Source organism: Poecilia mexicana, unplaced genomic scaffold (genome assembly GCF_051168715.1).
Source record: "Poecilia mexicana isolate PSO_F unplaced genomic scaffold, ASM5116871v1 scaffold_2, whole genome shotgun sequence".
NCBI lineage: Eukaryota > Metazoa > Chordata > Actinopteri > Cyprinodontiformes > Poeciliidae > Poecilia > Poecilia mexicana.
Genome location: NW_028263371.1, coordinates 54,967,019 through 54,979,928, shown reverse-complemented (window position 1 = coordinate 54,979,928; position 12,910 = coordinate 54,967,019). Strand labels below are relative to the sequence as shown.

General features: G+C 36.9%; 1 protein-coding gene across 1 annotated transcript; it reads left to right on the top strand.

The window, feature by feature from the left end:
* The first annotated feature begins 83 nt into the window (after positions 1 to 83).
* On the top strand, positions 84 to 12,601 carry parp9 (poly(ADP-ribose) polymerase family member 9). The gene is made up of 9 exons (XM_088003149.1): positions 84 to 221; positions 1,477 to 2,379; positions 4,425 to 4,643; positions 4,758 to 4,973; positions 5,167 to 5,227; positions 5,424 to 5,510; positions 8,154 to 8,626; positions 10,369 to 10,528; positions 11,584 to 12,601. The coding sequence occupies exons 2-9, from the start codon at positions 1,492 to 1,494 to the stop codon at positions 11,868 to 11,870; spliced, it is 2,391 nt and encodes a 796-aa protein (XP_087859275.1). The 5' UTR covers positions 84 to 221; positions 1,477 to 1,491; the 3' UTR covers positions 11,871 to 12,601.
* Positions 12,602 to 12,910: the final 309 nt, after the last annotated feature.

Below are 12,910 nucleotides of genomic sequence, written 5' to 3'. Positions count from 1 at the left end.
TTCGGTTTTGTTTCTGGTGAAACGACGGGAGGCGGACTTCTTACTCACGCAGCTGCGGAGCTTTGCGGGATTGGCGCAGAAGGAGTCGCAGCAGGAAGACCGACATGTTTTGTTCGTTTATTTCGGAGACTTATTAACTCGAGCAGCAGTTCAACCAGTTAGAACTGGTCCAGTCCCAGTTTACTTTCAGTTTTCACTCGGGACTTTCCACACCAGGCAAGGTAAGGGATGGCCTCTTTATTTCTTCTCTTTTAAACGAAAGTACTCATTTATGGTTAACGCGTTTAGTTTTTATTTAACATTAATGATTAGCTGGACTGAAAATAGTTTAGTCGATCATAATTCGCATTCGGATGTGACTTAAAGTGATCGCAGGTGTTAAGATTTGATTTCAATAACAGAGGATCGGGAAAATGGCGACAAGAATCTGAAACCATTAAGTTAATATATGTTAGGTCAATTTAAGATTGAATTATTACGCTGCATTTGCTTGCAGCTTTGCATAAAGGAAAGCGTAAACATGCAACACCGAAATGTGAAAAATTAGAGCAAATATTAAATGTAATAACTAAACTAGAAATCAGGATGTTTACTTTATAGTTGAGGTAGAGATGGTGTTTCTGTTCAGGCTGCGCTAAACCAAATTAATATGAGCTGAAGATATTTTATTTTAATCATCTGTCTCCCTCTGCTGGAACAAAATTAAAATTACATTTTAGTTTTACTCCTGGAGTCCTGAAAACGTTAGACCTAAAACAAAGATAAAGAGACAGAAATTTGAATCTATAAAATTAAAATTCATAAAAACTTTCTTGATCCAAGAGGAAAATCAATGATACAAACTGCATCCTCATAAATGTGTTTCCAATTCAAACAGTTCTGCTGTTATGGTTTTCATTGTTTATGTGATAGATGAACAAAAGCTGCAATTGTATATATTATCTACTTTAACTGTTCCAGCTCACATAACTCATAAATAAAACAAAATATGAAAAAAAAAATTCTTATTGTAACAATTTCTTGTGATTATTTTGAACATAACATTTCCTTTTAGCTTTATTTCAAAGAATCCTTTGATATGTCAGCATTTCTAAATTGGTAGTACTGGATATATACTATTTAGGTTAGTTTTTAATTATGAACTTGAACACTGATTTACACTGATCTATTGGACTATTTTCACTACCTAAAGTCAGTAAATGTCTAGTGTGTTTAAATCACATCTTTATCAACAGTCTGTATAACTTATTGTCCCAATGTTGGTAATTTTACTTTAAAAATGCCATGGAATGACACCATTTGCTGGATTTTGGTGGTGTTTTGATGCCAAAACCCAAAACCTTTTTGGCAAGTGTACGGTGAAAATCCATCAGAAGGTTGATTTAGCATCAGAAAACAGATCAGCATCTCCTGAATGGATCTTTATAAATCTTATTTAATTGAGTTGTTATGATGTTACGTATGATCTTCCCACAGATTTGCTAAGAAACCATGGCCAATAAACTGGACATTCCTCTACATGAGGCGTCACTCAGCATTGTGAGAAGATGTGGAGCCGATCTGTGTGAAATCATCGATGGTAAATTTGGATGTGTGGCCGCCATCGAGGGTGTGGAGAATGAGAGCAGGACTTCATACCGGCGACCGCCAGCAACCATTAAACCAGAGAGAAGATATGAGTTCACGATGCGTTCAGGTGTAAAGGTTTCTGTGTGGAAAGCTGATCTCACCAGTTTCCTTGCTGATGCTGTTGTGAATGCTGCTAATGAAGATTTAAATCACTGTGGAGGCCTTGCTCTGGCTCTGTCTAAAGCTGGGGGTCCTCAAATCCAAAAGGAGTCTGATTATTATGTAAAAAAAAATGGTAAATTACAAACTGGGGAGGCAGTAGCTTTGGGTCCAGGGTCACTACCATGCAGGAAGATAATTCATGCTGTGGGTCCATATCTGCCACCAAATCCTCCCAAATATGATATAAGTAAAGCTAAGCCTTTTCTGGAAAAAGCCATCAAGAGTATTCTCGACAAAGTTGATGAATACCATCTGGCGACTGTTGCCATTCCTGCTATAAGCTCTGGGTTGTTCAACTACCCACTGCCAGAATGTGCACACACCATAGTGTCAACTATAAAAACCTACTATGACAACCTGTCCGCTCAGGACCATCGTCCCAATGAAATCTTCCTTGCCAACCATGATGATCCCACAGTGCAGGAAATGAAGAGAGTTTGCAGTCGGATATTCGGTTCTCAGCAAAAGCAATCTTACAGCAATGCTGTAGCACAAAATACCCGAAGCGCCGGAAACGCCCAACAACCTTCAGTCACGATTGGAAATGTCTGCCTGACTCTAATGAAGGGGAAAATTGAAGAACAAAACGTAAGAATTAAACATATTTATTATATATTTGTACAGCACTTTGTTCAACATTGTTGTGAAATGTGCTATATTTGATTTCAAAAGATAATTAGAACATACATTTACATATATATTACTTTCTAAATTTATTACGCATTTATTCAAATTCTAGATGGATATGAAAGCTAGATAGGCTGGGATTCTTATTAAGGAGAAAAACTTACTTCACCAATTGTAAACAAAAATGAAGTAGAAACCGATTCTAGCGGTTGTGAGATACATGTTACTGGTTTGGACATCGCCTGTTAGCTGCTAACGCTAGTGATATTTCTGCTGGCGGCCATTACTGTGAGTTCACTAAACCAGACTGTTCCAATGCGGGATGAGCAGCAGTCTGTCACAAAAGTTGTGACAGATTACTGAGAGATTTCTATTTTGTAGAAATTTTTGTAGAAATTGTTACCTACTTTCTACAAAATGTGGCTTAAAGCTGGGAAAATTGTTCATGTTTTGATATTTTTTCTATCTGGATATAAATCTATAAACAGTTTAGTTTATATCAAGAAACTAAAATTCCTCTTATATTCAGTAATTTAATTTGACATAATTGCAATTAATATTAGTTAAAAATTTAAACCATAGCTCCTATGCTTTATAAAATATTTCATCCTATTTTATGATTGTTATGAAAATCGCCATGTTCTACAAACAAATGAGGCAGTTAGTCCATTTTTTGTTGTGTATTGAAGGTTTAAAAATTACAGCGGCTGCAGTGCGCCACAGCTTATAGAAAAGTTTAAAACAACTTTAAACCATTTCCATTTTGCTTTTTCTTGCTGTCAGGGTTTACTCTATTACTCACAGATACGTTGCCATGGCAATCGACACAACATCTCTGGTGCAGAGCAGAGAGCAATATATTTCCCATAATACCCGGCGCTGTAGTTTTTTTCTTGCTTAGCGTTCACACTGCATTCAAACCGTGTCAGAGTTCACTTCAGCCGAACCCAGACTGAGGTTTTTAGTCCGCAGCAGAGTTAGTTTGCGCATTCACCGCTCTCCAAACAAACTGGAGTTTGATTAAGGCGGACTGAAAGGGTTTGCTGTAAATGCACCCTGAAGGCTACAGAGATTGAACAGATTAGGGATTGGAATTACTGTGGACTCCTTGCACTGTTGGGATGCAGACAGACACCAACAGTCTTCCAGACAGAGGATGTTATTCATAACATCTAAATCTGTAGTAGTTTGTACCAAATTCTCTCCAATAGAGTTTTAATATCAATAAAACATTGAATATATAAGAAATTAGAATACTATGCTGACATAGTGTAAATTACAGAAGACGCAGGCTGTAGTCAATATTGACAATTACTAAATTGTAATATTTAAGAACTTCAGCACTTAAAACTTGGTTTTACTTTCACTCGGGAATAAACCAAATAATCTCCAAACCTTAACATAAGTAATTAACCTTAGACAAATGGACATACTTTGGAAAGTACTTTTCCTTAGTAGAATTAGTTATCACATTCGATAAAACACATAACATAGCTTCACAACAAACTCCTGCTTGTGTGGGAGAAACCAATCTGTTCCACAGTTTAACCCAGTGCTTCTCAATTCCAGTCCTCACCGCCCCCCTGCTCCACATGTTTTAGATGTGCCTCTATTCCAGAACAGCTGATTCAAATGATTGTATGACCATCAGGTACTGCAGAAGCCTGTTAATCACCCAGAGATACAATTCAGGTATGTAGCAGAAGGGAAATACCTAAAACATGCTGGACAGGGGGGCGGTGAGGACCGGAATTGAGAAACACTGGTTTAACCCAACAGCATGCCTTCAAGACATGGGGTGGGGGGTCATGCCGATACCCCCCCCACACACACACACAAAATGCCCATATCAGAAACTGCCACTGCTTCCACTACATGGAGTAATCTGTAAGGACCAGAATATTTCAGTAGACTGACTCTGTGCAGGATAGCAGTCCCTCAAAATATTAAGTTAAGCTGAATTTAAACCAGTAACTGTTTTGGTTTTGTGTTGTTTGCTCTTTCAGACGGATGTCATTGTAAACACTGCATCACTTGACCGAAACCTGAGTATTGGTAAAATTTCCAGCGCTATTTTGGACAAAGCAGGTTATGGGATCCAAATTGAAATAAATAAAGCTCAGAAGAAGGGCTATATCATCCGCACACAACCTTACAAACTGTACTGCAAAGAAGTGTTTCACACCTTTTGCATTGAAAAAGCACGTGATCCAGCAGCAGACCAGGTACGTGTTTGTTTCAGAAAGGCAGTAATACAATGTTTGAGTCAAATTTATTGAAAAATCAAATTCTTTTACTTAAGATTTCTCTACATCTATGTGTACCTTTTTGTTCCATAGGTCCTTTACGGTTCAGTTTTGGATTGCTTATGGAATGCTGCAGCACAGCATTACAACTCCATCACCTTCCCTGCTATCGGCACTGGAGCTCTTGGGTTTAGTAAAGCAGAGTCTGCCTCCATCATGTTGGCTGCAGTCTCTGCATTTGCCCAAAAGTGTCTCAACAGGATGGATGTTCACTTTGTCATATTTCCTACCGACCATGATACATTCCAGGTACTTTCCAAGGCTCTGTTTTGGTATTTCTGACATGCTAAAAGTATCAAATGCTTTAAACAGGGACCGTAGTTACATTTACAAATATCAAATACAAAACAAGGGAAAGTTCTGTGATGTGTTCACAATGTAAATTATGTCTATTTGCAAAATTTGTAGTTGTAAACATTTATAATCTGCTCTCTGTTCCCAGGCCTTTGAGTGGGAAATTGGACTTTTACAGCAAAGATCAGCAACTTTCAACTTTCCACCTGGTAATGTTAAAACATTTCTGTTCATCAAATATGCCAAGTTCAAAATTACTTCTTTAATCTGAGCTTTTCAAAGTGTTCCTGCCTTTCAAATAAAATGTGTTTTATTTATGAAGTAAAGGGGAAAACTTAACTACTCCAATTAGTTAATGAGCTAAAACACGAATTGCCTTCTGTTAAACCTGAGATTGGTCCACAGAAATGACAGGTGCAGATGGAAAATCCAGGCATCACTCTCCCCAGCAACATCCTCCAGCTTATTCTGGTGACCAACACAGGACAGAAGGTAAATATTGCACCTCCACGCTGCAAAAACACAAAATCTTACCAAGTGTTTTTGGTCTAGTTCAGGGGTGGGCAATCCTGGTCCTCGAGGGTCGGTGTCCTGCAACTCTTAAACGTCTCCCTGGTCCAACACACTTGAATCCAACAGCTGAATCGCCTCCTAAATGCACTCAGGTTCTCCAGAGTCCTGCTAATGACCTCATTATTTCACTAAGGTGTGTAGAAGAGGAAATGTATCTAAAAGTTGCAGCAGGCCTGGAGTTGCCCATCCCTGGTCTAGTTTCAAGTGCAAATATCTTAGTACACTCAAAACACAACAAAACTGACTTATAGGGAACTTTTCAGCAGGGGTGGGGATTTATCATGGAAAACTTCTGGGGCCTCATGCATAAAAGAGTGCGCAGTTTTCACACTAAAACTTGGCGTACAGAAAAATTTAGAAAAGTGCACTGCAAAAAAAAATATGGATGCACTAAGCCGTGCACACGCACGTGGCCGCACACCTTTCCTTTGTACATTTCAGTTTGTGGTAAATTGAGCCCAGCTGCTGGTCCGCCTGTCGCCACCCATAAATGCATATGTAAATTACTTTAAATACCTGGAAGTCTGCCACAACGTGAAACAATAACCATGGGAACGTCCTTGTTTGTAGCAGTATAAGTACTTATAATAATAATAATTATACATTTTATTTAAAAGATGCTTTCAGGGAACATAAGGTCACCTCACAAAAAAATAATAAATTTTAAAGAAAGAAAAAAATCTAAGTAATAAAAATGAGAAAATAAAGAGATCGTGCAAATGCCTGAACAGCAGCGCATTCAGCTAGGATTTAGACAGAGAGTCAGAAAGTCCTTTGAGTGGGAAAGTGGACGTTTATTTTAAATAGTGGAATCATGTGTATATTGTACATTTACAGAATAAAGATGCTTTATGTCCATAAGGCGCATTCACAAAGTGGGCGGCTCGACTGAAGGACGGCTGCAGCTGGACCGGTACCGCACGCCTTCTTTAGGTTTTGCTCAGAGATCCAGGATGATCAGTCTGGATTAATCTAAACACTCATAAACCATCATCAGCATTTCCCAGCAGATCAATATGATCTCTGATCAATGGCTCCTTCTGAATCCTTCCATTAGCGATGTTCTCCATCAGAACCAAAGGGCTCCACAATTTCGCGGCTCGCCTTTATGCAGCTAATTATATACGTGTGATTGTCTCCACACCTTGATCACCTTAAAAATAATCAAACCTGTTTAGAGTTAATCTGCTGATCCAACCCTGTTTTCTTTTTTCAGTGAGAATTAAATTACCCCTCAGATGCATTTCATGTGCTTTGGCACCCAGTCCAATCTTCATGAGACAAAAACTGAAGAACTGTATTATTTACATTCCAGCGAGGTTTTCACATACTTTTATTTTTGTTTCCTTTATTTTGTGTGCGTGTTAGCTTATTGCATGAAAATAAGTTTCATCATTTACGTTTAACCCTTGTGTTTACAAATGGGGTCCAACCGACCCCACACCCGCATCACTTGTATCATTTGCCTCAGTCCTTGGACGCACAAGGGTTAAGCAATAAAATATTAAAATCATAAAAAAAAACATCGGTTTGATGCTTCCTGGTCTAAATAACACCGAATGTAGTCAGATTTCATTGTATTTAGTGAGTTTTGACGCTTTGTAGTTTGATATTGTCCACAGAAAAAGTTTGCGTAGCTGCCACACATTTTCATGCCAGCGAAAAAGTGTGTGTATATTTACGCAAACCTTGACGCAAAGTAAATTTTTATACATGCCGACTTTTGCGTAAAATACGGGACCGCACATTTTTTGTGCGCACACTGTTTTATGCCTGAGGCCCCAGAGCATGATAAGAATTTTGATTCATCTTGCCACAATAACCTCCAATTATCAATGGTAAGTGAAAAAACAAAACTGACAGTATGATTGGAAATGATGTTATTTTTTGCTATTTTCCCCACTGTTTATCCCACTGGAGATTCAATAAGTACAAGTAAATAAAAAACAAAATGATTTAATGCAGTCACTGTGTTTAGTGGTGTAAATTACACTTTTTTAAATAAGTGGCGTCCTGAAGAAGCTTGTTGTAAATGGGAATGTTTTTAAAAGCACTGTATTTCAGCCATTACTGAAACACAGTAATGGCTGAATTGAAAAGATGACAGATTATTTCATTTAGAACAAAAGACAAATGTCTACTTATGGGTATAAAAAACGATTACACTGCAAAAACACAAAATCTTACCAATAAATTTTGATCTGGTTTCTAGATCAAATATCTTGGAATACTTGAAACAATACAAAACTTGCTTACAAGTAACTTTTCTGCAAGAAACAGGAGCTGAAATAATCTTTCATTTGAGATGGTAGTTTTGTCAACAATATTAAGGAATTATTGACTTAAAACAAGCTCCTGTACTCGAAGCTAGACCAAAAATACTTGGTAAGATTTTGTTTTTGCAGTGCAGGAAGTTCTGGGGCTCGGTATAAATATGTACTTTTATAAATCTTAGAATATTATTCAAGTAGAAGAAATAAATCAGGTAAAACGATGCAATACCAAAGTCAGAAGTTCAACAAAGTCATTGATTTCATAGTTGTGTGACGTTCTATCCAACAGCATCTTGGAATAAAGATGATTCCCACTCCAGCAGAGCTCCAGCCCCACAGATCAGCCTGGTTTGTCCTTCTGAAGAATCAAAACATGAGGCTGAGCGATGGCTCCAGAATCGCCTCTTTACGGACTCTCACTCCATCAAGATCTACAACAACTTCCTCTCGCACTTCAGTGATCATGACCATCTGCAGCTGGCCATTTCAGCTGAGAAAGGGTTGATTGTGGAGGAGTTTTTCTCAAAGGGTCATGCATGTTTAGAAATAAATGGAGGTTCAAAGGAAGAAGTTGCTGTTGCTGGTTTGAAGGTGGAGGCTGTGCTCTGCAAAATCCAAAAGGAGTTCATCAGAGAGGAAGAACATGAACTGCAGATGCTGTCTAACACAGAGCCATCCCATAAAAGAAAGACAGTTGAAAAGTCAAGTAAAGAATTCTCAAGTCGACAAGAAGCCTTCAGTCACGCTCTGAAAGTAACAAAGGTACAGTTGGTCATAGTAAAGCTCCCTAGACAGCTCCAACACAAAATCTTACAAAGTAGTTTTGGTCTAATTTCTAGTTCAAATATCTTAGTACACTTGAAATAAGACAAAATTAACTTGCAAGTAACTTTCAGCAAGACACAGGATCTTGTTTTCAGTAAATATTTCCTAATTTTTTATGAAAAAGTACCAATTCTATTGGCAGAAAACTTCACTTATAATATGGGAAAAAATACTGCATGACTCAATGTGCGCATGATCCCACGCCCTAACTTTCTGCTGGAAGGCAAATAACTGCTTGCTAACGATGACTAGCATTGGTTTTAGCTGTTAGGTGAGCATAACCCACAAAATCTTAAATATGTAAATATGTAGATATGTAAAAGAAAAAGGGACACTACTAATTATCAACACTACAACTGAATAACAAGGTCAGGAAAAAGTAAAAAAAAATAATGATAATGAGGGAGAGGGAAGTAGCTCAGCTATGCTAGCTTGACTTTGACAATCATAACATGTATATGTGATGTGGAATTCGATGTGACAGAGTGAGAAAAAGAGAATATGAGTGGTTTTAAATTAGGGAATTATTGACTTAAGATAAGCTTATATGTCTGGCTGAAAAGTTACTTGTAAATTAGTTTTGTATTAAGATATTTGCACTAGAAACTAGACCAAATTTAATTGGTAAGATTTTGTGTTCTTGCAGTGTAGCTGTCTTACAGTTACAGTTTGGAGCTCATCCAATGATCTAGGCTTAACCCATAGGTAGTTCCCACATGACGTCACCCCTCCTACATCCGGGTGCTCGGTTGTCAGCTTGATGGTCCTGAAGCAGTTTTCCGTTTCATTTACTGCACGTAAGATGACCGTAATGGTTGGATATAGTTGGATTTAAAACAGTATAGAGAAATTTTTATTACCTCCAGTGAAGGTGAGAAAGCTTTGCTACTGAGAACTGAACGTTGGCGAGCATGACCAGCTAATGTCACAAGTTATTTAATACGCCGCATATTTGCTCTAATTACTTTATTAGCAGTAAGGATATCTACAATATATTATTTTTTAAATATATTTATTAAAAAAAAACACTGAGACACTGAGTCAGTCAATACAAAGCTCTCATGTAACTGGCAGCCATGTTGGCAAGCAGTTGCTATGGAGTTGCTATGACAACAATAAGGAAGCCACAGGCTTAGAACTAGCTCTCCCCTTTCCTGCCTAACTTCTGAACAATAAGTAAATGGAAATTATTACTCAATCATAATTTTTGAATTAGCTTAGCTAATGTAGCTTCTAGCCATTTTGTTTGTATTTCTTTTGCATATTGGTCAAGAGTGTTAATATACTTTTTATTATATTATTTTTTGTTGGTCTCAAAGCCATGGTTCACCTATGCTTTGTGCTGCACTTGCCTACCAAGATGGCAGAGATCACTTCCAATTCAGACTTGTGAGAACTATGTATGTATTTTGTAGGCAAACCTGTATGTGTGATTTCTAGACTTTGAATTGGTTCTCCCACAGAGCAGAAAAAATCCTTAAAAACCTAATTTAAGCCTTAGCAACATTGTGCCTGGTTTACTGGTTGCCTACCAAGATGACGCGTTTCCGGATTAACTTGCTTCCGTTCCTGTCTTGTGGAAACTATCTATAGATGTATTTTTTATTGAATGCTCAAAATCACATCTATGCAATTTGCTTTGAGGATTTATTTTTTAGTTCTGAAAACTTTATCTTCAGGTGGATAAAGTGGAGAATGCTGCTCTGAAGGCCATGTTCGATATGAAGAAAAAGCAGCTTGACTGCGCCTCTACTAAAACGATGTTCCAACGCATCCCTGCTCAGTTCTGCGAGATGATCAGCCGAATTGGATTCCATGCAGAGTGCGCACCGCCTGAAGGTATGCTACCGAGCTGTGACGGGTTCAATTTGGTGGTGGGACTTGATTATAAATTTTTATTTGAGTTGCGCTGCAGCTCAAATGCATTTCAATTCAAATACCATTTTTGCTGCTAAACTATTTAAAAGGCAAATAAGCTCAACAATATACGTATTTACTATTTAATTGTCATTTGCTCAGGAAACCCTGATCATTCATGGAACTTTAGAAATGAAACATGTTTAGATTTGAGATGCTATTTTAGGCTAGCATAGCTTCACTGAGAAGGCTAACTCGTTTTAGCACAACTTTGACACAACAACAGTCTTTTACAGCGTTTTTAGAAGTAGAAATGAACCCCTAGTGGGCGAAGAGAAGCAGATTGTTGTTTGTGGATGTTGCTTATGCATCAGTTTTACGGGCGTACCAGAAACACAATACAAAGGTTCCTGCTGGGAATTTTTGTATGCAATTAATTTTATTAAAAATATTCAGTCTTAAAATTATGAGAATAAAAATCCTACTATTACGACTTTATTAGAAGTTATTTAATTCTCAATATTGACTTTATTCTTGTAATATTATGATTCTTTTTTATTATTTTGACATTATTCTAATAATAATACATCTTTACTCCTGTAATTAAAAAAATATAACATGGCCCTAATTCTCCATCATAAGTGCATCATTTTTATAAGATTGCTATTATTATTCTGTGCGCACTAAGCTTTCTTCGTCCAGTTATGGTGCCACCCAGTGGTGATTTTATGCTTGTTTTCAACTACTTCTGTTCTGTCATATTTGTTCATTTTTTCTCCAAAACTAATGCACTAACTGTTTTAGCTTGTTTCAAAATCTTATTCTTAGACAAATATTAAAAGGTGTTCATTGAGGTGAAAAAAGGTCTTTTTTCCTTTCTTTGAAACGTATTATTAGGTAGGTGTAATGAAAGCACCACACAGATTTACTGAAACTAAAACAGCATCATTATGAAATCTTAAATCAATTTTGTTAAAGTGATGCATGATAGCAGAGACATATAGATTGAATTATGATGTAATTTTCTGTGGTTGCAGATCCAAAGTATGGAGAGGGAATCTACTTCGCTCGCAACATAAAAACAGCGTTGGATCTGTGGAGGGAGAAAGGTGAGGAGTACCTGTACTTTGTGGAGGCTGAAGTCCTGCTGGGAAACTCGGCTAAAGGTGAACGAGGATTTATTCTTCCTCCTCCGGTTGGAAAAGATCCCAACATCCTGTTTGACAGCGTGTCTGGAGGATCTGACGTCTCTGTTATCTTCAGTGGTTATCAGGCTTTGCCCAAATACATCATCACCTGCAAGAAGGATTCACATTCTTCCTAAATATAAAGAGTTTTACTCATTTTGGTTTGAAATCAGAATCTGGTTGTAGAAAAAGTGATCAAAAAGAATCTCCAGAGAAGTAAACTAGTTTTCTATAAATCCACTTTAAGCTGCAGAGAAAGAAGTTTAAAAATAAACTTGTATGCTGACTCAGAAACTAAAAAGTTTTTGTTGTATTAGAAACTTTGATTTGCATTTTGGCACTACATTATAAGCAGAACAAATATGTTGGTGTTATTATGTCTTTGTGTATAACCGTTCAACACCAAGGGGAATAATAATGATAGTTTAAAAAGATCTTAAATCTATGTTTGTAAAAATATGAAGGTTTCCGTTTTTTTCTTAACTTGTTCAAATATATCAAAATATCTTTGGTTTAGAATCATTATTTTATGATTTATTTAATCTTTTTTGCAGTTTGGGGACAAAATGACCAAATTATAAAGGAACAAAAGTTTTATAGTGATTTGTTTGCTGATGAAAAGTGTTAAATATGTTAAATCAAAAACATTATTTTGGGGTCAAACCAATAAATGCATCAGTTTATTTGACTTTACTTTGTAAATCCAGCATCAATCTTTCTATTCTCTATAAAAAGCTTCGTGCCTTGCAGCATATCTGCTGTATATTTCTAAGGGATCTTTGTCTAAATTTGTGTCTGAACATGTAAACATTGTACTAATGCTGCTGCAAGTAAATACATCTTAATAAAGGAAGTTGAAAAAGAGCAACATCAGTCTGACCAGTTTGTTAATCTGAACACCTGAAGATTAAAAAATAAAACTCAGCTGCCTGTAATCCAACAAATGAAGAAATTTCAGCATCATTCTGGTCCAAAACGTGTGAATTAATGTCAAAACAAAAAACAAAGACCTGCTGAAGGTTCTGCTGAAGCTGGTAAGGCATGTGTTATGACTTATTTAAAATTATGTTTAGCATAATTTACATTAGTTATTGAATGTAGCATGATTGTACATAATTACAAAACGGTGAAGTGAAACTATTGTTTGTTCAGTAAAAAACTGAGCAGAAAATGTTCA